At 54.0% G+C, this 25,872-nt stretch overlaps 1 protein-coding gene across 6 annotated transcripts in view; it reads left to right on the top strand.

Moving 5' to 3' along the window:
• SEPTIN9 (septin 9) overlaps positions 1-19,690 on the top strand; it is a 136,752-nt gene extending 117,062 nt beyond the window's left edge. For all 6 annotated transcript variants that reach the window (XM_088065446.1, XM_088065448.1, XM_014255888.2 and 3 more), the window contains 9 exons: positions 1,917-2,108; positions 5,122-5,250; positions 5,658-5,739; positions 6,435-6,572; positions 11,899-12,016; positions 14,258-14,353; positions 15,133-15,229; positions 16,701-16,752; positions 17,560-19,690. In XM_088065446.1, coding sequence (XP_087921572.1) covers positions 1,917-2,108; positions 5,122-5,250; positions 5,658-5,739; positions 6,435-6,572; positions 11,899-12,016; positions 14,258-14,353; positions 15,133-15,229; positions 16,701-16,752; positions 17,560-17,695 — 1,040 coding nt within the window. In that variant the 3' untranslated portion in view covers positions 17,696-19,690. The remainder of the gene's footprint in view (positions 1-1,916; positions 2,109-5,121; positions 5,251-5,657; positions 5,740-6,434; positions 6,573-11,898; positions 12,017-14,257; positions 14,354-15,132; positions 15,230-16,700; positions 16,753-17,559) is intronic.
• Positions 19,691-25,872: the final 6,182 nt, after the last annotated feature.

Here is a 25,872-nt window from a genome sequence, read left to right as displayed (position 1 = left end):
GCCTCGGGCTGGTTGGCTTTGTAAAGGGCAGCGTGGCAGTGCAGTTCCAGCTGTGCAGGGTTCCTGCTCCCATGGCAGTGCAGTTCCAGCTGTGCAGGGTTCCTGCTCCCATGGCAGTGCAGTTCCAGCTGTGCAGGGTTCCTGCTCCCATGGCAGTGCAGTTCCAGCTGTGCAGGGTTCCTGCTCCCATGGCAGTGCAGTTCCAGCTGTGCAGGGTTCCTGCTCCCATGGCAGTGCAGTTCCAGCTGTGCAGGGTTCCCAGGAGGCACAGGATGCTCCCCATGTCTCTCAGGGACAGCATGTTTGCTCTCTAGCTGCTCTGTGAGTAATGCTCAGCTGCACAGCCTGGGACTGAGGGTTGGAAAAAAGTGTTCAAAGTGACCCAGCAGTCTTTGGGATTAGTTCTAGGTTTGTTTTTTCTTCCTTTTTTTTTTTTTTTTCTTTTTGGCCTATATTAAGCACGTGGAAGTGTGCTGTGCTTGCAGGAAGAGCGTGGTTACACCTCACAGACCCCATCAGGGTCCAGTCAGAGATGGCCAGAGGGAAAAGGATGATAGGCTTGTGTTTGGAGGAGCCCCTTTGGCCCAGCCACACTCCTACAGAGGGAGGGAGAGAGGGAAAAGCAGGCAGCACATCATCAAAGGCTGGGAATAACTGGGGTGAGATGAGCTGAGAGCTGTGTTGCTGTCTGGAGGGGTAAGGACTTTGCAAATAATGTTTTTATTAATAATAATAAATGATTAAAAAATAATAAATAATCATTGCAAAACACTGAGCAACAACAAAATGCTCACTTAGGCTGGTGGCTGTAGGGAAACAGGCACTGAGCAGCAGCAGCCTGGGGTTGGGAGGGCTCTTAGAAGTGTGTTTTTCTAAAACCTCCCTCTCTGCCTGGATCAGAGGAATGTGCTGCATGTGGCTGGTGCCTCCAGGAGCTTGCAGGGGACTGGGCTGATCTTGTGCACACTCTGCCTTTGGGATATTTGCTGTACCCGCTGTGGGTGATGAGGAGCAGCTGGGGCTGGCAGGGGACAAGGCCACATCACCCCAGGGCACTTGGGGCACTTTGTCCTTCCCACGGCAGATGCTCCTGCCTGGTGCCTGGGGGAGTAGATAATTCCCTGTTTTTTTCTTAAAAAGCTGTTGGCTGAGGTAGTAGTTTTACATTTGCTTCTTCTGAAGAACTTTTGTTAGGCTGGAGCAGCTTGCAGGGGAGACAGGCACCCTGTCTCAGAGGGAAGCTGGAGGGTTTGGGTTTCTGAGCAGATATCGACAGAATCAGAGCGAGATCACAGAAGCTCTGTGGCTGTGTGGGTGTTGTCTGGCACAGCCCGTCTTGATGCAAATGTGTTGGGTTTTCCACAAGCCAGGGCCAGCAGCCTCTGATCTGCGGCAGCTGGAGCTCGAGGAGGGCACGTGGCAGCGGATGCCAAGAACTCCCTGCGTCTGCAAAGTCATCCAGCTCCCCCCCAGAACGTGGCTGAGCTGCTCACACCAGCAGTGTGCACAGTGCTGTAATTCCAGTGGTGTGGAGGAGTGGGATGTGTAGGTCTGCCAGCCTTTAACAGCAGTGCCTGGGCACGGGGCTGTGGGGCTGAAAGCCTTTGTCACTCCCAGATGTGGCCCGAGGACTTTGTGGGTGCTGGGTCCTGCTATGTGGCAGCAGATCAGCTGCTGTGGGCCCTGGTGTGAATCCCTTTCCTGTGGCAGGTTTGGTGGAGCAGGCAGGCATCAAGGTGAACACAGTAAATGGAGAAAGGAAATCCCGAATTTAATACAATTATCATCAAGGAAGATCCCACACGCTGTCCCTGAGTCTCTACACACGTTTTATTCCTGCTTTGGATGCTGCAGGCAGCTCCTGTGAATCCCTGCCAGGAGCAGCACCTCTGAGCAGCCTGTGTTTGCCCCTGCAGGTCCAGAGGCCGTTCCCAGCCACGCTCCCGGCATGACGGACGCTCCGCGGGATGCTGGCCCCAAGCAGGCGGCGCCGGCACGGCCGGACAAGCCGGCTGCAGACTTCGGCTACGTGGGCATCGACGCCATCCTGGAGCAGCTGAGGAGGAAAGCCATGAAGCAGGGCTTCGAGTTCAACATCATGGTCGTGGGTGAGCTGTCCCCCCGTGCCAGCTGCTCAGCTGGGTGCTGTCATTGTCCCACCACAATGTTTGTCCCTTTTGGAGCCTCCTCGGGATCAGCGCGGAGGGCTCTGCCTTGGCAGCCGGCAAACCCTGCTCCCTGAGGAGCTGGAGTTAAAGCTGTCCATGTGATGTGGACCACAGTCCTCCTCACCCTCCTGCATCTTGGGGTGCGTTATCCACAGGCACATCCCGGAGGAAAGCACCTTGAGGGGTGTCAGGGCTCACAAGAGCTCCCTTGACAGCTCTCCTGGAGAGAGAGGAGAGTAAATCCTAGGCAAGGATCAGTGTGTGGTGATGGGGCCTCACCATCCCTTATCCTCCTGGGAGAAGCTATGTAAGGCTACAGGTGTGATGCCTGTGGGGTGTCATACAGGGTATCCTGGAGATTTGCCTGGGGTTGTGGAAGGGTCTGACCCTGAGTTTTTGCTAATGCTGTTAAAGAATTCACTGTGCCACAGCTTTCCATCAAGCTCTGTGGATGCTCAGCCTTTCCCATTCTGATACTTTCATTCCCTCTACGGGGAGGGTGCCCTGGGCTGGGTGATCACAGTAAGGCTGGTCAGTGCAGAACCAGTTCTTGGGAGGTGTTTTAACAAATCCAGTTCTTTGCTGCAAGCAGAGGAATCGCTGCACTGGTCCTGGGAGCCTAAAAGAGAGATTACCTGTGCTGAGCTCCCATTTTCCTCCAGGAGCAGGCTCCCATCCCTCCAGGAGCAGGCTGTGCTGCCTCAGCCCCGCAGCAGTGTGCTGTGCAGACAGGGAGAGATGTTCAGGAGTGGCTCTGCCTTGGCAGCTCTGTGTGTGGTATGGAGGCCTGTGCTGCGGCACGCCTGGAAAACATTGTTCTGCCCTTGGCAGGCGCTGGGCTGGCTGTTTACAGCCTGGGAATTCGGGGCAGCATAAACAAGTTGGGCTCTGGCCCTCCCAGAAGATGCGGGAGGGATGCGGGAGGAGCAGCACCTCGGGGAAGGGGCAGCAGCCAGCCCTCCTCCTGCTGAGCCTCCCTAGGGATGGGTTTAGCTCCGTTACTCCCATCCAGCCTGAGCTGCAAGTCCTTGAGCTGAAGTTGTTCCAGTCTCTGGCTTACAGGCAGATGAGGGCAGGGAGGAGGGAGGTGTCCCTCCTTGTCCTGCAGGGGAGGTGGGAACTGAGCATTGCTGCCATGTGGGGGTCACTCCTCACTGGGTCACTGTGATGGGGCTTTGTGAAAACCCTTTCCACACTGCAGCAAGATCCCCATTCTAAAGGATTTCACAATCCCAACCAGAGCTGAGAGGGGGCTGCAGGCTATGGTCAGCTTAGTCCTTTGTCCTCCAAAGTTGCAGAGATAAAGGGAAATGTCTAAATTTTTTTAAATCCCAACCCCAAAGCATACCTTTTGCACCAGTTTTCCATGCAAAGCAGCTGGAAGGAGAGCAGAGGTGGCCAGGCTCAGCTGCATTTTTCCCACTGGATTTCAGTTGTGGGAAAGGGAGTGGGCTGCAAACCAGGGCTGTTGGAAGGGAGCTCTGCCCTGTGCTCAGATGCTGTGTCACAGCCTTAGGGTCCCCAGCTGCACCCCGCTGTGGCTCAGTGAGGTTAGCCTGTGGCTGTGGTGCCAATGGGACATCACATCCTGGCTGCTGCTGGCTCTCACCTCCTTTCCAAGCAGTGCAGCTCCAGCAGCTCCAGTGTCACCCTGATTTCACCTGTCCCCAGGGGCTCCATTTAATGGTGAGCAGTGAGAGCTCTGTTTTTGTCTCTGCATGCCCAGCTCCAGGCCTGTTAGTGCCTGGCCCTGTGTTTTTAGGCAGCAGAGGACTGGGAGCACTTCGCCCCAGCCTGGTCCATGTGTTTCTTACTGCCCAGCAGTGACAGTGGCTGTCAAGGAGAGTTTTTCTGTGCTGGATCGCAGCCATTGATGGTGTTGCAAACTCAGCTCTAAAACTGCTGTTTGCTCAGGGAGTGGGGTGATGCCAGGAGGTGATTCCCAGTCCTGGTCGGCCCTACTGTTGGCTTTGGCAGCCTGAATGGGCCAGGGCCCTGAAGGATGTGGGTGAAACCTTTGCTTAGGGACAGTCTGTGGGACAAGGACAGGCTGGTGGCAATGCCATGATAGCTAGCTGTAACATGTCTTGGCAGAATGGGGCCATTGGGTCCCCATGGTGTGTGCAGGATCTCTGCAGTGTTTCCAGGGAGCCCAGAACATATGCTCCCTGGGTTTTGAAGAGTTAATTCTGTTCTCTTTGCTCTGGAAAAATTGTTCTCCAAGCTGATGGGACAGCTGTTCCTGGAGGGTCAGGAGCTGCTCGTGTCCTTTCCACACAGATCAGCATCAGCTCTGGGATATAAAGCATGAAAATGCTTTTCTAAAAGCTGTTTTTCTAAAGTTGTGGAATCTCATGTGCTTCTTGGGCTGTTGTTTGTGGGATTCAGAGAAGCTCCTGGCGTGGACCTGTGTCTGTGCAGCCAGCTGGGCCAATTGCAGCAGCAAGTCTCTCAGGGAAGCAGCAGCAGATGCAGCAGGGCTGAGGTTTGTAGGATTGTTGCTGCTGTTAGTCCTGTCCAGATAAAGACTTGCCAAGCTGCTCCAAAGCCTTCCCTGTGGAACTGGACAGAGCAGACTGCAGGAGAGTGAAAGCACAGTTGGGATGTTTTTTCCTGCAGCTCCCTGGTCTCAGTGCCCTGCTGAGCATCACTGCAGCCCTTCAAACATCCCCAGCACTCTCTGCCTGTCCTCGGGGATTTTGCCTGGATGCAGGGAAGCGGCTCTTGATTTGCTGCTTTGGAGCCAGGATGGGGCTTTGCTACCTGCAGCATCCTTCTGGCTGGGCTGGACTCAGCTCCTTGGCTCGGGGGAGCTGCAGGCGAGCAGCTGCTCCTTGTCCCTCCCTCCATCCCTCTGGCAGATCTGGTGCAGGCTGAGTCTGTCAGCAGCCCCATCCCCTGGCCCCTGCCAGAGCAGGGAGTGCTGACTCTGGGTTATCCTGCTCTCTTGCAGGTCAGAGCGGCTTGGGGAAATCCACGTTAATCAACACGCTCTTCAAATCCAAGATCAGCCGGAAATCTGTACAGCCAGCTGCTGAGGAGAGGATCCCCAAGACCATTGAAATCAAATCCATCACTCACGGTGAGGCTCTGCAGGTCCCACCTGCTGCTTTGCCTTTGGATCCTGCTCTGCCTCGTGTCTCTGGGGACTCACAGAGCTGTGCACCTCCATAAACCTCTCATCTCTCTGAATGGGCTTTTACCATCCGGAGATGCTTGCAGGGCTGAGAAAGCATCTATTTTTTATTTACTCATCATCATTGAGTTAATTGTGTTGGAAGGGACCAGTGAGATAGCCAGGGGGGTGGCATTTCAGGGTGGATATGGGGCTGGATCCCTTTGGCGGGCAGATTTGTGCCTCTGAGGGGCTGTGGAGGTGCGTATCTCCCCTGGGAGCAATCTCCAGCCCTGCCGCCGGTTTTGGGAGGGTGGGCTTGGCCAAAGCAGCCATCAACACTCACCTCACACACCAGATTTCCTCCCTTTCAGAGATTGAGGAGAAGGGGGTTCGCATGAAGCTGACAGTCATCGACACGCCGGGCTTTGGGGACCACATCAACAACGAGAACTGGTGAGCTGCTCCTCTGCCCTGTGTGCAGGAGAGTCCCCAGCACACTCTGACCCCCTGCCCAGGGCTGCAGCCTGGCACTGTGCCCCCCTGCTCCGTGGGCAGCAGGAAGGAGGTTGTTGTGGCAGAGCAGTGCCATGCTCCCTGTGAGAGCCACAAACACCCTGCTGTTCCAGCCATGAGACAACCTTTGTTTGTGGCTGGGAGCAGCTGTGTGCCAGCAGGGCCAGCCCCCAGACCCTGCTCATGTGGCTCTGGAGGCTGAACTCTGCCCAGGATCCCTGGCACAGTGTCTGGCTCTGCAGGATGGCCCCTGGGCTGGGTAGGGCTGGCCCATGGCAGGGACCTTGTCCCTACCAGCAGCTGGGCTGGGCTTGTGGCTTTGATTCTGCTCATGCTCCTGTGCCATGACAGCGTGCAGGGAGCCAGGGCATGGTCCCAGCACTGTGCTGCTCCACAGCCAGGCCCAGGAGCAGAGAAGGGAGCACCTTTTATGCACTTGCTTGTCTAAACCAGCCAGTAAATTGCCTCCTGCAGCAGTGCATGGAGTTGCTAAGCAGTGAACACCTGAGGTTTGTGATTTAGGAGATGCTGAGCATCCCGGGCTCTGCAGGCTCTGCTTCACGCAGTCAGGCCGGGTGGGAGGGTCAGGGTGGTCCAGGTCCCTCAGACCATCCTGTGTTCCCCTCTCTCTGCAGCTGGCAGCCCATCATGAAGTTCATCAACGACCAGTACGAGAAGTACCTGCAGGAGGAGATCAACATTAACCGGAAGAAGCGGATCCCTGACACGCGGGTGCACTGCTGTATTTATTTCATCCCAGCCACGGGCCACTCGTACGTACCCCCTGCTCCCCCCGGCCTTCCCTCTCCATGTCCCATCAGCTCAGCCATCTCCCACTTCTGCCTGGGATCCTCCCGTGGTTTTCGGGGCTTGAGGAGCTCAAGGACGGCTTGAAGCCGTCCTTAGTGCTGGATCATCTGGAGGCCTTGCAATAACACAGCAGAGCTGCTGTACCCCAGAGAAATGTGCTTTCCTCTTCTGAAGGGCCATGAAATCCTCTCTGAGCTCCAAGGAGCTGCTGCCTTTGCTGAGGTCACCTGGCTTGCCCAACCAAGGATAGACGCAGGTCTCAAATTGGATGGAGAAACTACTTTTGCTCACTATTTGCAAGCAGAACATTAATTTTTTTGTTGTTTTTTCTTTTCCCCTGACATTGTAAGGGGAGAGGCCAGTTTTCTTTGTGCTTCCAAGGCAGCAAACACCCTTACCCCATAAGGGTATTTTGTAGGTTGTTTGACTAGTCTGTAAGTGGGATGCTGTTTATTCAGCCCAGAGTTCTGGCTCTGGCACTTCTCAAGTCGCAACATCAAAAGGCCCAGATCGCACTCTGTTTTTTCTTTTCCCTTTTCTGTTTTGGTTTTTTTTTATCCCCCTCCTAGGCACACAGCCCACCCTGAAAATCTAGGGTGCTTAAAATGTCTTGAAAAATGTGACTTAAAGTATCACAACACAAAACAAGACCTAAGTTTCTTTTTGATTTGTGTCAATTCCTTCCACTTCTGGCTCTGTCTGCACTGGGGATGTTTTTGGGTCTGTTTTCAAAAGTAAACTTAAGCCTCCAGCACTGCATTCATGTCAGCCTTTTCCACTTCCCCATGTGGAGATTGATTCCAATAGAAAAGACTTTGTTTTCCTTCTGTCAGTGGGTAGACCAAAAATGCATCCTTCACTGGAATAAAATGACTGCGTGAGCCAGTTATGCCCCTCTTGTGTAACTGATCAGGAGCAGAGGGGCTGATGAAACATTTATGGTTGAATACAATAGAACAGAGAAGGTTTCAAAGGGAAATGACATTTTTAGGCCAGTCTAACGTGTTGGTCCCACTAATCAGCCCGGATCTGCAGCCCCTGCCTCGGCAGCTCTGACCTGCAGCGTTAGCTGTGCTCCAGCTTTTCCTCACCTCTGTGGCTGTTTAACTCTTAAAAAACACATCAGATGCTCAGAGGGTTGTGAGTGCTGGGTGCCTGCAGTGCAGCAGGGATGTGGAGCCCCGTTGCCGTGTCCCCCAGCGGAGCCTCTCCAGCCGTGCTCTGGTTTCTCTCACCCGCCGGCCAACAGCAATTGTGTGGATTTTCAGCTGCTTTGTTTCCTTCTCTCCAGTGAACATGTGTTTCCAATATCCGAGCGAGCCCGGCAGTTGGGGGCTGTTGTTGCTGAGCCCTGTGCTGATCCTCTTTCAGGAGCCTGGCTGGGGCTGTCCCCGCTGTCACCGGCTCACCCATCCCCTCCTGCCACCCCACAAACCCCCATAAACCCCGCTGGGAGGGGGAAGTTGGTGGGAAATTTTGCTTCTCTGAGAGCTCGAGCAGGCGTTGGGTTTCCTTTCTGCTCTCTTGTGAAGTCCAAATGATGTTTTTCATCATGGTGGACAGTCTCTCCCCAGTGATGTCCATAGAAGGGTGATGTGGCCGCCTCTCCTGCAGGGAGAGCTGCTGTGACAGTGCTGGAGCAGAGGATCCCGTGCGGGAGCCATGTCCTGGTGTTGTCACACACAGCTGGGTGCGGGTTTGTGCCCTGGACGAGGCAGCAGGTCCATGGTCCCTTGCAGCAGAGAGTGAGAAGGGGATTGAGGTCCTTGCTGTGGTGCTTCTTTCTTCTCCAGGAGGTGACTGGGAGGATGGCAGTGGCTGGTAGAGCTGCACTGGGGACATTGTCACCCAGCTCCAGAGAGCCCCAGCACGCCCTCATGGCACCATCCACGTGCTCCACTCACCATCCCAGGTGCTCGGTGCTGCCCACCTGGGCTGTGCTTGCACAGGTGTTGGTGTTGCCTGGGGAGCTGCTGCTGGTGATGTGGATGGGCATGGCACAGGACTCCCTGTGGATGCTGCAGGCAGCTGGGTGAAGCCTGCCAGGGCACTGAGTGAGAGCTTGCTTTTTCCTAAATAAAAAGGAGTGAAGCAGAGTTGGTGCAGAGATTTGGAGGCCAGAGCAGAGGATTGCTTGGCTCTGTCTCAGTCCTGCCCTCCCATCCAGGCAGCTCCAGGGTTAATCAGCAGAGAAGTTTCTGCTGCCTGAGGGAGTTCACAAGGGAGTTCAGGACAGGCTTTGCAGCCCATCCAGTTCACACACAGCCTGTAACACTCCCATGTAACCATGCCTGTGAAGGCTGAGGATAGTGCTGGTAGGGGCTTCCAGCTGCACAAGCCTGGCCCTGCCACCCAATAAATATCCCTGCTCTGACCCCTGCAAAGCTCTGTTCAGCTCAGGAATGGCTCTGGAACTCTGCCTGGCCTCATCAGTCCCTCTCCTGCCTCTACCAGGGCTGGTGGCTCAGGAACTGCCACCCACTGCCTCTTTCCCCTCTGGCTGCCCCTCTCAGGTGCCCACCAGCTCCCGGGAGCAGGTGATGGGGCTGGGTGGCTGCTGGGTCCTCACTGGTGTTTGCTGAACACCCAGCTCAAATTCCTGCTGTTAGTTTGATCTGGGGCACAACCAAAAGGAAATTACTTTGCAGCTCGCTGTGGATTTTGATTCCTGCACCAGTGTTTCAGGGGAGCCAGCAGGAGCCTGTGCTTAGATGCTGTCGGTGCACAGTGGCAGAAATAAGGTGTGTTCTGGGCACCACAGTGTGTGCCCAGCCCTGGCAAGGCGTGCCCAGCCTCCCCCAAGCCCAGGGCAGGAGGGGGTGAGGGAACAACCAGCCCCAGCTGGAGGGGCTGCAGCCCATGCTGCACCTCCTGCTGCTGCCACTCCCCTTTGAGCTCCTCCACCCTCCCAGCAAAGCCCAAAATGTGGATGCTATAAGTTAATAATATCAGGGCTCATCTGGGAAAGAGGAAGAAAATTGATTTTTTTTTTCTTTAGCCTTCCCTTCTCTTCTGTGATGTGCCTGGAGCAAATAGCACTTGTCACCACCTTAATCCATGTGTTTTCCTTCGATGTCTTCACATGAATGTGATCTGTAGCTACAGGCAGGCATTGTTCTTAGTGGAAAGTTTCACTTCCTTTTACATTATTAAGGTTTTGGGGCAGCTACCTACCTAGCAGGAGCTGATAGAATATCTAGAAACTTGTAGAAAACCCTAAAAACACACAGTTTGCTCTGCTGGGGTGTCTCTTGGTGGTCTCAGGGTGGTGAACTCTGTGGATGAGGCACTTGCAGGAGCCCATGGGAGCAGAAAGTTGTGTCAGAGGTGCCTGGGTGCAGATGGACAGGTCACTGGGCCTGGGGGATGCTGCTGGACACAGGGTGTGGGCAGGCTCTGCCTCCTCTCCAGCTCACTGTGGCACCCTCAGCACCCTCCGGATGTGTGAGGGATCTGAGGGATGGAACTGAGCTTTTAACATGTAGATTTAGCTGAAACTCAAATGTCTGCATGATTGTGGATTCATCTGCATTCGCTCTGTATGCATCCTGGTCTTTAAAGAAAAAGCTGATGAAAGAGGCAGGAACACAGGCTCAGTGGGGAAGAAGCTTTTAGAGGAGAAAAATTGTTTGGAAAATAGCAAAGAGGAGGGGAAAAAATTCTGCTGGGAAAGGAGCATTACTGCATTACTTCCTTGGAGGTCTGGGAAATACATTATGCAGAGCTCCAAACAATATTTGCCAGCAGCAAGTCAGCTTAGATGTGTCCATGGGGGGCTCCTTGTGTTTTTTTCTATTCTTTTTTCCCTTTAATAGCCCAAATCTCTCTTTCCTGGGGCCCAGGGTGATCTGTGACCCTGTGTTTGTGTTAGGAACTCGTTTGTCCCTGTGCTAATGATGTGCTGGGGGCTGTGTGTGTTGTTGGTGTGTGGGGACAGGATCCACCTGGCACAGTCCAGCTCCATCCCTGGGAGAGGGGGTGACCAGGGGAAGGTTCAGCTGGGTCACCAGTGCTGGGGCAGCCTTGAGCTGCTGTTTTCAGATCAGCTGGAGCTGCCTGGATCTCTCTGGGGCTCAATGTCCCTCCCTCAGCACTGGAGCCAGGCAGGGGTGTCCCTGTGGGATGGGGACACTGCCTGGTGGCTGCTGTGGGGCTGGAGCAGTCCCTTCCCCTCTGCACTCCTGTGCCTGGGTCTGCAGGGCTCTCTGAGCCCTTTGAGGGCCCAAGGAGACCCTGGTGGGGTTTAGTTTGAGTGTGTTGGCAGTGGGTGCTCTCTTGGCCCTCAATGAGGGCTCATTTCAAACGGGCTCCTGCCCCAGAGGTGATCCTGGACCCTGGGACCTCCAGGTTTCCTTTTCAAGGCAACACCTGCTCAACTGTGCTGCATGTCCCCATCACCTTCACAGCCACCGAGGGGGACCTGCAGCAACTGGAGGAGTCCCAGGGAGGGTTTTCTCCTGGTTTGGGACCCTCAGCAGTTAAAACACCTTCAGGGAGGGCCGAGGAGTCAGTGGGGATCATGGCCAGGTGCCTTCATCGCTGTCTGCAGGCCTTGGACATGGGGCAGTGTGGAAGTGGAGCCGTGTCCCTGCTGTCAGCAGGGAGGGATTTCCCGAGGCGCTGATCACTGGGGTTATGCAATCTCTGCAGCTCTCCTCTGCTGAGACTTCTGTTGTAGAATTTTCTGACATTCTCGCCCTCTGGAACGAGCAGCATCTCTTCTGTGCTCTGTGAGCCCCTGGAGAATTTCCAGAGCTTTTTTTAATCCCAGCTGAATAATGTGAGAGGCACTCCCGGTTTGTGCAATGAACTGGTGCTCAGCACAGTGTGAGTGTGAGCAGGGACGGTCACCTGTGGCTGTTTCCACGTTGTGCTGTCCCTGGATGGTCGGTGACAGCTGGGATAGAGCTGGAGCAGGTTTTGATTTGTACATGGCAGCGGGCTGGCCCTGCAGCCAGCATCGCCCTGCTCTCATCCCAGCACCACCAAGGACACCAGTAGCTCTGGGCAAGTTCCTGCAGTCCTCTGTGGCTATGCAGAGATAAAAGTCCTCTGCCACTTCACGGGGCTTTGTGAGGCTTCACAGACGATAATGGCAGCTTTGAAAGGGAAATGTTTAAAAGTGTTTTCAAACCCTCTCTGCTGCTGTTGCGCTTTTAAGAAAATGTCTTTACTTGTCCTATCTGAAAGGAAGTGGTTCCCTCTCTGTCTGCTCTTGGGATGCCCCTCCCTGCCAGGGGACTGCAGCAGCCTTGGAGTGCAAATCCCCTTTTTCCTGCTGTTTTCCAGGCTCCGGCCGTTGGACATCGAGTTCATGAAGCGCCTGAGCAAAGTGGTCAACATCGTCCCGGTGATCGCCAAAGCCGACACGCTAACGCTGGAGGAGAGGGACTACTTCAAACAACGGGTAAGGGGCTGCTGCCTCCTCCCCAGGCTCCCAGCCATGGTCCCCCAGCCCTGCTGCCCCTGCTCCCCTCGTGGCTGTCCTGGCAGGGCTGTGCAGGCAGTGCCTGGCTGGGAGCCCAGCGCATTCCTCCGGCCGCAGCTCGGAGCGATCCCGCGTGGCCACAGGGCAGGCCTGCTCTCCAAGCACTTCCTCGTGTTTCTCTTGGATCTTTGTCAGAGCAGGATAAGTTTGGAGCTCTACGTCTCCAGGCCTGCTTCTCCTGCCTCCTTTGTTTTTGTTGTTGTTATTTTCAGGCTGGTTTCTGTTATTTTGGGAGGCTGATGCATGTAGGGGCTGGAAAACCCTCCCTGTGCAGCATTGTGCACTGATACAGGAACCAGTCAAAAACGTGTGGGTTTGCTGAGCTCAGCTGGGCAAGATTTAAGAGGGAAGCAAGGTATGAAATTCCCGTGGTTGGGAGCTGAGGAGGGGCTGCATCCACAGCAAGGCACAGGCTTTGCTCTGAGAGGTGGAGGTGGCCCGTTTGGGGGTTTGTTAAGGGACTGTAAATCTGTTTGTGTGGGTGATGGATGGGGCTGCAGGCGTGATGGCCTCAGCATTCCCTGCAGAAGTAAAAACCACCGAGCTCCTTGATCCATGAGTCTGACCTGGGAGAAGTAAAGGGAAAGAGAGTCCTGCCAAAAGGGTAGTTTTAGGGGCCACTCCTTTGGTTATGGACAGGATGACAGCTTAGGCAGGGGTGGTTCCATTCCCCCTTGCAGCAGAAGGTGAGCTGCTCGTTCCCACACCAGTGTGGGAGCCTCTCCTTCCCAGTTCTTAACAAGCAGCATCAGGCACTGAAATACCCAGTCTGGTTTTGGGGGCTGAATCCAAACTCTCCAAGCAATTTCCTTGGCTGGAGGCTGGCTGGGAATGGAGCTGAGGGGTGAGCCAGGCTGGGCTGGCTTGCCTTGTCAGGCTGTTTGCACGGAGCTCTGCAGGGAGCTGGGGAGGGGACACGGAGGGGTGAGTCCATGGTGCCACATCTGCTCTCTGTGGTGGCTTCTGCAGGCTGCTGGCTCCATTCAGAGGTTACCAGTGCACACATCCCTGTGTCTGGCTGGCTCTGGCACTACCAAGTCAGTCAGGGACCTCAGATGTCACCTGGGCACCCTTGGCTGCTGATACCATGGGGACAGTGCCTGGCTCTCCTGCTCTGCACTGGCCCAGCACAGGACAAGCTCACCCTATCTCTGATTGCTTCCTGATTATAACCAGACCTCCCAAATCCTTCCAGATGGAGGGAGAAACACATGGTGTGTTTGCTCCCAGCAGATGAGAGGGCAGGAAATCAGGCCAGGTGGGCACAGGCTGGGACCTTTTCCACTCATGCCAGTGTGCCTGCGTTTGTGCTTCCAAAAGCAGAGCTCTGTCTGCATCTGGGGGTGGTAGGTTTTGGGTTTGGATGGGGTGGGCAGGGGATGTGGAGCACCAGCCTGGCTGCAGTGCCAGTGCTGTACTGAGTGAGTGCAATTGCTCCCTGGAGCTGGCTTTGTTGGGTTGTTCCCCTAAGCTCAGTGTGTGGGTTTGGTGGGGGGTGGGAGGCTGGCTGGGGGCATCCCCTGGGCTGGATCCACTCCTTTGCCAGCCTGCACTGTAGGACTGGAGTTACTGCCATAGGAAGTGGTGGGAGCTGCTGCCAGCTTGGGTTGGGGTTTGCAGAGTTGTAGGAGAAGGTTGATCCTTCAAGCTCCCTGTGAGCTGAGACTCTAGCCAGGAATCAGATTTCAGCATCTCTTGGCGTTGCACAGAGGCAAAGTCCTCCCATGCTGTGTCCTTGTCCCCTCAGACCAAGTTCCTTTTGCAAAGAGTGTAAACAAACACCAGAGAGCAGCTTTTCACCTTTGTGTTACAAGCCTGGCAGCTGCGTTCCCCTTTGTTTGGGCAGCTTGGGTTGTCTTGTTGTCTTTTCCAATCCCTAAACAGCATCCAGCTCGTGTTGCTTCATCTCACTCTCTGCCTGAGCTGTGTCTTGGCACCAGGTTCTTGTAGAGGCTCCAGGGCAAGCTCTTGGTGGGTGTGTGGCAGGTGAGCCCAGGTCCCTGTGCCCCAGGTGGGCAGTGTTCAGGATAGAGAGGGAGGATGCTGGACATGGCTGTGACTGGTGGCCATCACTCAGAGAGCCCTTTGGGAGCAGCTGCAGTGCAGTGCAGCTCCTGTGCCTGCCTGTCCTTCACCTGTCCCTCTGCTCTTCCCTCCTAGATAATGGCTGATCTCCTGGCCAACGGGATCGACGTGTATCCCCAGAAGGAGTTTGACGAGGACTCTGAAGATCGGCTGGTGAACGAGAAATTCCGGGTCAGTGCAGGGGCTATGGCCCTGCAGCTCCAGGGGCTGGGGATGTCCTGGGGGTTCCCTTCCAAAAAGCCTCTGTTTTCTTCCCCAAGCTGCTGTGCCCTGTCCATGGGATCCTGCCAGAGCTCAGGGTAGCGGGGGAAGGAGGGTGAGAAAGGCTTGTGGGGAAGGTGTCCTGTCCGTACTCCTTCCCCATCTCCACCCCTGCCAGGTGTCCTCAGCAGAGGGTCCGTGGCCCCTGCCCCAGGCTCAGGGGACAGAGGTGCCTGCCCATCCCTGGCTAGGGCAGCAGCCTTCCCAGCCCTGTGAGGGAATTTTATCTGTAGGCTGCCTGCAATTCCGTGCTACAGGAATCAGACGGTATTTTTTGGCACAGTAAAGTGGAATGGACAAATTGGAGGAAGAAAAATATTTTAGTGACTCTGAAGTTCAAAGACACCAGCTTGGATCAGGAAATGAGTCGCCCACAGGTTGTCAGATGCTGGGGGCAATTCCCAGGAAAGCTTTGGGATACCTTTGCTCCAGCTGTAGATGGTGCCTGCCAAAGAGGGACTGGACTAGGCTGGGTTTGGGCTGGCTTTAGGCTGGGCACATGTGCAAGAGCTGCTGGTACCCAGTCCTGTGGGCCCTGGCAGACAGCACTGCTCAGGAGCATCAGGGGAAAACCAACTCATCCCATGAAATCCTCCTGGAAACAGCTCAATGCGGGACTTTGATTGCTGGTTTGATTTCCTGAGCAGTTCTCAGGAAGAAATCACAGCCTTGTTTTTCTCTTTCCACAGGAAATGATCCCATTTGCAGTGGTGGGCAGTGACCAGGAGTACCAGGTGAATGGAAGAAGAATCCTTGGCAGGAAGACCAAGTGGGGCACCATTGAAGGTACCTTATCCTTGCTTCCCCACCTGAGCCCATCTCCCTGGCAGAAGGCAATAAAGTCCAAACCCAGCAGCAGGAGTTGAGGTGGATGTGGTGCTTCCCTGCCCCTCCAAAAAAGTTTGAGGACTGGAAACACCTTGGCCACTTGTCCTGTGCTGGGCTCCTGGGCCTTTTTGTATCTTGGGGGGCTGCTGAGTGCTGGAGGGGACATTTCAGGGGGTCTCATGGCCTGGCTTGTGCTTCTTGCACAGTTCATTGCCTGATGGCAGGATTTGAGGGCACACCAGTGCCATCCCTGTGTCCCCAAGCCCCTGTTAGAACCTTCCCCTGGCATCTGTACCCTCCACCATGCCTTTGCTTGGTGCCCTTGTGGAATCTCTTCCATTTACCATTGGCATCTCCCTTTTTTCTCCCCCATTTTACAACCATGGTTTCAAGGCTAGATGAAAGCTCTTGGCTCCAGCACATCTACTCATTTCCCTGTTCATGGTTTCTGGCAGCCAGCTGGCTCATCTCCAGTGCCACCCCTCTCATCTTCCTCCCCTTCACGGCTTCCTGTCATTTACAAGTCTTTTTAATAGGAATCCTGTGTTGAGGGATGGTTTAACAAAGCTGCCAGGAAAATCTGTATTTTGAAGCTCTGCTGCCCTCTTGTGCTGTGTCCCTGAACATTCTGAGTTCGATGGGATTCATTAAACCCTCATCTTCTACTTGTGGCATCTGCCTTCAGCACAGACAGACCCCCAGGACACAGCCATGGCCACAGGCAGCCTTTGCACAGCAGAGTTGTTTTTGTTTTGCCATTCCTGTGTGATATTTAATGGTTGGACTCGATGATTTTAGAGGTCTTCTCCAACATAAAGGATTCTGCTGTTCTGTGTACAGGATTGTTTGGGTAAAAAAAAAAAAATAAGAAGGAATTATTTTTCTAAATTGAGTAAAATTAGGGGTAAAATAGCAGCTATCAGACTGTGGTGGAGCAGCACCCCTTGATTTTTCCCTGTTGCAGGCACTCCTCCTGCCAGCAGCAGCCTTTGACTCAGGAGTTCATGTCCCTGCACAGCTGTCACCAGTGAGCCTGGGATGCTGCAGGGTGCTCGTGGCCAAGCCACAGATGAAACTTCTGTGGAGACATGCCTGCTGCTCACTGCAAAGCTCAGCATGGCCCTTCCCCTGTCTTGTTTGGGGTTCTGGGGGTCCCAGCATTGTGCTGGGGGTGCTGCTGGGAGCTCCCTCGTTGGTGGGGCACTGGTGAGGGGCTGTGGGTGCTCAGTCAGACATCACCAGGGCTGAGCTGGGGTGAGGACCTGGTGCCAGCTTTACAGCAGCAAAGAGGACTCCTGAGTCCTGCACTTGTCCCCTGTGGTGTCAGTGCCCACCTGAGCCCTCCACATGCTGGGGAAGCCCCCAGGTGCTGCTTGCCCGGGGTGCTGGCCACGGGTGCTCACTGATGGGTTTCTGTCTCTCTTGCCAGTGGAGAACACGACACACTGTGAGTTCGCCTACCTGCGGGACCTCCTCATCAGGTCAGTGCCCTGTCCCCAGAGCCTTTGGTCACCAGGTGGCATCCAGGGAAAGGGGACAGCCCAGCACAGCAGGAGGCAGCTGCTGCTTTGCTCTGCTGCTCCATCCCTCCAGCCTCCATCCCTGCCTTCCCTCCCAGCTGCAGCCCCTCTGCAAGGGGTGGCTCCACTCCTCGGGGACTGTTCTCAGCTGCAGTGCTGAGTTCAAGGGGGAGAGGAGCAGTGGAGGGGTCAGGACACACTCCAGGATTGCTGGCAGGGTGGCTCCAGCCTGCCTGCCAGCAGCTTTTGGCCTTAGTTGTCCCTCACCAGTGCCAGATGTCAGCCCCAGTTCAGTGACATCACCCCCCACTGGGGTGTGGTTGTGGGGTCTGGCTGGTGGCTGGTCCCTCTTGAAAGAAGCATCCCTGCTGTGGGGGAGAGGGAGGCTGAGCCCCCTGGGCTTGCTAGAGGGGGGCATTGGGCTCCTCCCCAGTTTGCCTGCAAGGTAAGCTCTGCACACGTGATTTGTTGCTGGCAGAGTTGTGTGGGGCTACAGAACCTCAGCTCAGGACTGGCAGGGTGGGGATCTCCCTGGGTGGGTGTTCTGCAGCCACAGGTCCTGTGTCCCCAAGCCCAGGTGAAGCCTTCTGCTCCTGCTGCCCAAAAACGCTGCCCATTATTGCCTTTACCTCCCTCCTGTGCCCTACAGGCACCGTTAACTGCAAGGCAGGAAGGGACATCGGGACTGGGGCGCGTTTGGGGTGCAGAGGCCAGGCTGGCCGAGCTATGCCCAGCAAGGTGTGATTGCTCCATCTCCCTTCCCTGCAGGACACACATGCAGAACATCAAGGATATTACCAGCAACATCCACTTCGAAGCCTACAGGGTGAAGAGGCTGAACGAGGGCCAGAGCTCTCTGTCCAACGGCGTGGCCGACAAAGAGCTGGTGGCCAACGAAATGTAACCGTCCCGCGCCGCAGCCAGGACCTCGCTCGCTCACGCTCGCTATCTCTCCCCTCTTCCCCCTTTATTTTTATATAAATCCTCTGCCACTGTCCCTCTTGCCCTGGTCCCTGACCCCCTGCCGTGTTAACTGACCAAATAACCAGACGTGGAGCGGGGTGGCCGCTCTCCCCCTGCTTTGTGCCATGAGTTTTGTGCTCAGCCCCCAGAGCAGCGTCCCTGGGCCGGGGACCGTCCCTCTGTGGAGGCTGGGCTCTGGCTTGCCCCCAGCTCTGGCCCCACAGCCAAAGCCAGGGAAGCAGATCTGTGGGGCCAGCAGGGTTGGGGTGCTCTGGGAGCCCTTCCAGCCCCTCCATGCAGGGGCTCTTCTCCGTCCATTGAATTGAGGGTTCCTCCGGGTGAATGTAGCCTTCGGAAGCAAGGTACGGTGGGATGAAGAGAGCAAGGCAGTGCCACCCTTGTCTCCTGCCGCCTCCTCCGAGCCCTCTGCAGCCCCCTAGGACCCGCCAGCCCCCAACCCAGCCCCTGTACCCTGTCTACATGCAATAAACTGGGAGTGTTTAGGTGTCACCTCACCTGTCACCGACCCCCGGCCAGGCAGAGTGACCTGCTTTGGGAGAAGTGCCTTTTCAGACTGTGACCTTGCAATAGTGTGGGAGAGGGGAGGGAGGGTCTGCCTTGTCTGTCTTTGCAGCCTGTAAAAAGGCTATGAACCTCCACAGAGACTCTGGTTCCCTCTCCCTTGGGCCAGAGCTGTGGCTGATGTCCTGGGAACACTTGTGTATTTATTTGTCATTCAGTCGGGTGGTGGCGTTCAGTTGTCCGCTGAAGGCTCGGAGTGCTGAAAGGGCTGAGCGTGGAACTTCGTCTCTGCAAAGCAGTGGTGGGAGGAAGAGGGTTGTCCTGTCTGACCCTTGTGATTCTTGGGCTTTTTCCTGCATCAGAGGGGTCTCTTGGGTATCTGTTAATTCCTTTTCATTTCCTGGGTCCCCTGTGTGCTGTGTGTCCAGGGGAGATGCTCCTGTTTTGCTGGTCCTTGTGCAGGGCACTGTGCATGTGCTGACCGAGCCCTGCAGCTGTGGGGGGCTGTCTGTGGGTGCTGCTCCCCCTGCTCTGCCCCCAGAGCCTCCTCTTTCCGTGTGTCTCCAGTAAATCAGACCCTGCAAGCGTTAGGTAGCACTGTGACACAGGAGCAGGGGATCCTGGAGCAGAGCTCTGCAGTCCTGCCCCTCTCCCCAGCTCCCTTGGCCTTTTTGGTGTCCACCAGGCTCCCGATCCTCTCTAAGGGAAAAAACTTCCTGCAAATCACCCATTTTTGGGGGCACACACTGAAGTGGCAGCGTGTCTCATCCTCTAGCACTGGAAGGCACCTGCAGAGCCCTGGGGGACAGAGCCTGGCTCAGCACAGGTGACCATCAGGAGGAAGGATTTGCTCTCCCCTTGCTGGGGATGCCCTGGTGTTCAGGGGCTCCCCACACATCCCCCAGCAGCCAAAGGGGTGTGGACAGGGGGGTGCATTGTGAGAATCCCTTCTCCCCTTTATTCATATTCCCCCTCCACAGCAGCCCCACAGAGCTGCTGGGGAACAGCAGCTCTCTACTTGCTGACTTGCTATATTTAGCAAAAACAACAACAAAAATCGTGTTAACTAAAAAAAATTATATATTTCAAGTGTTAAAAAAAGACTAAAAGGGGAGAAAAAAATCTCTTGGGTGAGGCACTTCTGCAAATGCCATCTTAAACTTTTTTTTTTTCCTCTAGTTGGTATCTCAAGCTGAGCCAAGCAAGACACGCCGCTTTCTCCTTTGTAACCTGACTTTTTTTTTTTTGGAAGGAAAAAAAAAAAGAAAATAATACAATAAAAAGACCCTTCATCCAGATCTATTAAAATGGCCTTTTGGGGGTTATAAGCATTATGAAAATTTAGTCCATTTTTGTATAAATAATAGTGTTTAATATGTATTTCCCAAAATAAATGTTTCGAATGCAAATAGAAGGAGGCTTGTTTGGAAATGTCTGTTCCCAGCTGTGGTGTAATCGTTGCTGCAGGGACCCTGTAGGGCTGGCGGTCATGGGAGAGTCCAGCCCCAGAAGTGCCCTGTTTAGGGTGAAAGATAATTCCTCATCCCACCTCGGATCCCCGCCCCAGGTACCCTACAAAGTGCTGGAGCTGATCCTGCTGAGCGTTTTTGGGATGGAGCCAGCCTGATCCTGAGGGAGGCAGGTGGATCCTGCCCCTCTGCTTCCATGGTGAAGCTGTTCCCACCGTGCTTCCTGGTTTTTTTAAGAAGTGGTTTGCCCCTGGTTCAAGAGCAGGAGCTTGTCTTTCACACCAATGTGGCTGTGGCTCCACAGGCAGATGCTCCTCAAAACCCTTCATGAGTGCAGGGTTGGCCTGGGGATGCCCTTGGAAGCTGGCTTCCCTTGGAAGATTGGCCATCCTGAAAAGCACATTTTTCCCTGGTGTTAGAGCTCTGACACTCCCCTCTGGTGGTTTCATTTGTCTGATGTGTTCATTGCATTCTTCCCCCCAAGCAGGTAACTGGGAATCCACCTGGACACTCCTGAGTGACCAGCTCTAGGTGACCCTGCTTACCTGGGGCTGGAGAAGTGACTTCCACAGCTCCTCTCCCAGGATTCTCTCCCAGCCCCTCTGGGATTCTGTGCACGAGACAAACCCCGCAGAACAGCACTCGGGTCAGATTCCTGTGGTGCTCTAGAGCACAGGGCAGGCTTATGAACATTTTAACTCTGCTTTTCTGCTGGGTTTTGGTGAATTCAGTGAATTGTCTCATCTCACGTGGCAGCCAGTGAGGTGTGAAGTGATGGGCCCCCCTTTGCCCAGTGCCAAACCCATCAAAACCCTTCCATTTGTTGAGCTGCTCAGCAGTTCTGTGGTTGCTTTAGCCCCAGTCCCCCTCACCCCCAGAGCTCACAAATGATTCCTGGGTGAGAAGCAGCAAAGTCAAGGTGTTCTCACTGTTGTAACCAGAGCAAGACCCAGAACAAAAGCTCCTAAGGAGGGAGCAGGGAAAATCAAGGTGTAGTAGCAACTAAAACAGGCCATGGCCTTGCTCCTGGAGGAATCTACAGCAGTTTCCCCCATACTGTGGGGTTTTTCTTGTGCTGGGATTTTGGGGGTTTTTTTGAGTTTTCCTCATTGCTGGTGTCTGAGCATGTGAGGGAGATGGGACAGAGGATGCTCCAGGGCTTCCCAGGCAGATGCTGTCCTGGTGACACATTGAGAAACGGTTTGTGGATGGAGAGAGGGGAAAGCAGGCAAAACTCCCCAGCTCAGCAGTAAGGGCAGCTTTTGTTCAGCCCAGAGGAGGAGCTCAAGGGGTCGGAGGTCCCTTCATGGGAATGGTGCAGAGAATGGCTTCCAGATGTTAGGAAGCTCCAGAGAGGTGGGGTTGGCGAAGGGAGAGCAACAACAGCAGATGCTGTGATGGAACAGGGGCTTGTGTGGTGCTGTGGGAAAAATCCCAGCCGGGGGAAGGGTTGGCCATTGCAAAATTACCTCTTGCTCCCCAGAGGCTTGGCCAAAGGGCAGGAGTGACCTGGGAGGGGCTGGATGGGGAGGGTTTGGGCAGAGGAGGGGGTGGGCAAGGAGCTGCTCCCCCTGCCCACACCCTCCCCAGCTGTCTCCAAGGGAAGTGTGCCTAAGGATGCCTTGGCTGACAGAAAGGACCTTGCACTAATGGCTTATTGAGTGGCCTCACTTTAACAAATGAAGGAAATGAAGATGAGTGAGAGTTTAATTACCGATCTGAACAGGGCTTTCCACAGCAAGGATGGGCCCTCCTTACCCTGCCTGGCCCTGGGAGGGAGAGAGGACCCCCCAGCAGAGCTCTGGGGGTGCCTGGCAGCCCTGGAGGAGCAGCTGCTGGGCCAGGGAGGGCTGGAGATGGGTCAGGTTCCAAAGAGCATCTCCATCCAAAGAGGAGGACTATAAATAATAAGAATAAAAGGGAGTATAAATAATTAAAGCAGCTCATAGCCAGTGGTTCCCGAAACGTCTGCCTGATTTAAAAACTAATTACTTGGAGGGTAATCACCACCAGAAGTGCACATATTTACCCACAATGCTGCTCTTCCCTCCTCTTCCTTTCGCTCCCTTCTCCTGATTGCTATCCCAGGCACCAGCACAGACTTATCACTCACCCACAGCGCACAATAAACGGGCTTGCACTCGTCCATCTCCCTGATTAATACCATCATTGGAGACCTGCTCAGGGAGGAATAAATCCTCTCTGGGTAGGAGGCCAGGTGCTGGCAGGAGGGGAAGCTGAGCCGTGTGGTGTTTGCAGAGCCCAGAGGAGCTGGTAGCCCCAAAGCAGGGCTGGAGCTTGGGATGAGCCGTGCCCAAAGCCAGGGCAGCACGGAGCACCTGGAGCTGCAGGGGGATGTGGCATCACCTGCTCGGTGTGAGCTGCTGTTCAGGGCCTTGGCTGGGCCATCACTCACACACCAGAGCATGCATCAACCCCTGAATTCCCTGCCGTGGGAGCTGTCCTGGTGGGAAACATCTCCCTTTGATGTGCGAGGCACAGGCAGAGCTGCACGGCTCCGGCTTTAATGACAGGAAGCTCTGTAGCTGAAAGCTTGGGGGGGGTTTGATCATCTTCACTCCAGCAGAAAGGAGGATTTGTCCCTCCACCTCCAGCTCCTCACGTTGCCTCCATCACACAAAGTGCTGGTCCCAACCCTCCTGCTCCTTCTCACAACCCCAGCAAACCCTTTTCTTCCATGCCCACAGCAAGCTCCAGTTTGTAACTCCTCTCACGCAGTTTAGTTTGTATTTATTTGCCTGAGCTTCTCTCTTGGACCTTCACAAATTAATAAATAATTCTCACCATCAGGCTGATTTAGGAGCAGCATTGCACGGCGCTGATTCATTTAGGAAAACAGAATAATTTATTCCTAACTTATGGGATTCAGGAGACTTCCACCCGCAGCCCATGATATTTTCTCATTAACATTACCCAGCTAAGCTAAAAACTGCAACTTCATAAGTCATACTTCCTTCAAAGGCACATTACCAGCTTCCCAGGGATTCCAAAAGTTTACTGAAGCTTAAAGACATACCTCATAGCATGCAGAAATGCAAAAATAAAAAAAAAATTCCAAACTCTCCCTTATTATTACTACTGAAACCATTTTTCCTGCCAGTTTCCCTCCCCTGAACTCTTCCCATCAGGAGGATGTTTAAGTGAGTGATGCTGGGCAAAAGACTAACACTGAATTTCTCCTTAACAAGAAGATAAAGTGAAAATATTTAACTGGAAAACAAAATAGAAGTTCTTTATCCTCTGCTCTTGGGCATATCTATAAATGACATAAGCCAAAACTTTTCTTTTTTTTGTGGAGTTTTTTTTCAGTGCTGGGGGTTGCCCACAGTGAAAAGGTGGAATGGAGGGGTGGGGTACAGGGGGATGGGTGACTCTGTGAGAGCTCGGGCTCATCAGGGCTGAGCACTTATTTCAAGCTGTGCACCATTTTTAAAGCAGCTTGCTTTGGTTTGGGTTGGGTTTTTTTTGTAAGTCACAGCTGAAAGCTCCTGCTGGCAAAGTTTACAGGCACAGTTCTTTCAGAAGTAAAAACTGTCACCTTTTAAAAGCCCATGTCTTGAAACAGCTTTGCAGAGGACAAGGACAGAGCCTGGACCCCCCTGTGTGCATCCAGCCACCCCTCACTGCATCAGCCCAGGGCTCAAACTGTGGGGGAACAGAGGAGACTCCCACCTGCAGCATTCCCCCTTCCTGCCCTTCTCCTCTCCTGCCACCAGCCTCAAAAAAAAGTCAAGATTAAAATCATATTCCTAAAGCAAAATTACACATCGCAGACTGCACAGCCCTCCCAGGAGGATCAGGGCATTCCTCTATAAATATCTGTCTCGATATGTTTAATTTGCAGATGAAATTAAGCCTGGGAAGAAAGGGAAGGATGTCTTTTCATGTGTGGGCTGTCCGGCTTTGCCTTGAATATCAAAGTGAGGCGCGTCACAAAGCAGCGGCTCCACGGGATTATCTGAGAAACCTTGTAGGTCCCAAGTGGCGGCGCTTTCGGGATCAAAAGGTGTGGGACTTATGCAGAAAGCCAGGAAAAGCCAGCCCCAAAGAGCCAAATCTCAGGTCAGCTGGCAGAGTTCAGAGATTTCCAAGGAAACAAGAAGCTAGGTGAGGAGCCGGAGAGGTTGGGCTTTCACGTGGACTTTGGATTAAATATTAACTCGCTGCAGTGGGTTATGAGGATAAATATTTTCATTAATCATGTATGTGCTCATTATGATGGTGAGAATAGATCATTTGAGATTCATCTGCAAGAGCTTTTCAACTCCAGCCTCCCATTTTCTGCCTGGAGCTTTTGGTAAAACACCATCTTTTGCGCTTGCTTTCTTCAGAAAACTTTTCCCCCCACAAACAGTTTTATTGGTTTCAACATTTTCTTGGTTAGGCTTTGAAAGCACCGGATGAAAAGGTTTAGCTTGAGGGTAAATGGAGAGGAGAAAATGCAGCTCTAGTTAAAACAAGGGAAGGGAATGGGGTGATGGTTTTGGGGTGGGACAACAGAGCTCACCTTCCAGGGATCTGCTGCCATGTACCAGTGACACTTCACTATCCATTTCATTAAAAATTGGAATCTTTTCCTGCTTTCCTCCCTTTTTATTGAACTTCTCAATCATTATAACTTTCCTTCCTTTCTGTTTCTAGCAGCTCTTTTCAATTACTTGGTGCTTTCCTTTTTATTCCAGTAATTTTTTTTTAAAGTCTTGTCTAGAAGGAAGAGGGAAGACAGATTAAAATTTATACTAGAACAGAAAGTGGATATATGGCCAAGAGTCTAAAACCCTGTCATTAGCAATATTTAATAAGGAACAAAATTACTGGGCAAGCTGAGATGTCTGCAAATTACTTCTGAAACTCTCCAGGATGGAAAAGATCTTCCCCAGCAGAGAGAGCTGACCGATGGGAGAAGACACAAAGGGTTTGGAAGGAGCACCCCTAATGACCACTTGCACCACTAAAAAGATTTATGGATGTTCAGCACAGCTCTGAGGGACCCACCTCTGGGTGAGGGGTGACACTTTGGAGGCACCTCCTGTGCCCTAAAAACACCCCCTGTCCTGCTGGCACCCTCCTCCCCCAGGGCTGGCTTTTTTCCATTGGCACCAATCCCAATCTGAGCCCCGTGGAGGAAAGGAGAGGCCATGGATATTTGATGTGTCCTTTTCTGAGCACTTCATGGAGGAGGAGCAGGCAGATTTGGGGTTGTGCTGGTGGTACCTGAGACATTTCCCACCGGTTTGGAAGCTCTGGGCTTGGACCTGTCCTACCTCAGTGTGGCACCTCTGATGTTTATCAGAGCACACCACGCTCTCAGTGCTCCCTGCTGCAGGAGAAAGCTGTTTAAAGCAGGGTTCATTGGTGCTGTCAGCCAGGCCAGCGTGCTGGACCATCAATGCCAGAGCTGGAGTAAGTGCAGCGTGGGAACTGTGTGAGACCTGCTGGAGTCAGAGCACAGGAGAGTGGCTGGGCTGTGAAGAGGGGCTCAGAAACTCCTCCCGTGCTCACAGAGCCACTCTGGTGCTTTGCTTTTCTATCTAGTGGAGCATTTATCTGCAACCTGAGTTCAGACTGAGGGTGAGCTCAGGGAAGCTGAGCCTGGAAAGGCCCAGTTTTGGCCTCTGCAGCTTTCCAGGGACTGTGGTGTGCCAAAGCCGAGTGCTCTGAGCGTGGCACCAATTTGGCCCTGCAGTCAGCAGGTGCTTCCCTGCTCCCGCTGGGACACAGGGGCACCTCGGGTACCTGCTGCAGGTCCTTGTCACAGCACAAGGGCCAGGGGAACGGGCTGTCCTGGCCAGCAGGCACAGCTGTGGGGAGGGTGGAGGTGGTCAGGAGATGCTACCTTCCCAATATTGCCTCCAGAGGAGACAGCGTCTGGGCAGGCTGCAGCCACACAGACACACAGACAGACAGAAACACACACCACAGATAGCAGACACTGAGAGAGAGGCAGGAAGGGTCTCTGTGCGGAGCTCCAGTGGGGTTTATTCTAACAACACACAAAAGGTGTCCAGGAACACAGACAGGGAGCACTGGAGGATCCAGGAATATATGTGGGATTGAGGGGGTGGGTCCAAGGTCAGGGTCCAATGGGAAGAGGGTGAAGTGGTGC

Source organism: Pseudopodoces humilis, chromosome 21 (assembly GCF_049639895.1).
Source record: "Pseudopodoces humilis isolate 2021_Gansu_Grassland_sample_001 chromosome 21, ASM4963989v1, whole genome shotgun sequence".
Classification (NCBI taxonomy): domain Eukaryota; kingdom Metazoa; phylum Chordata; class Aves; order Passeriformes; family Paridae; genus Pseudopodoces; species Pseudopodoces humilis.
This window is presented reverse-complemented; position numbering and strand designations above follow the sequence as displayed.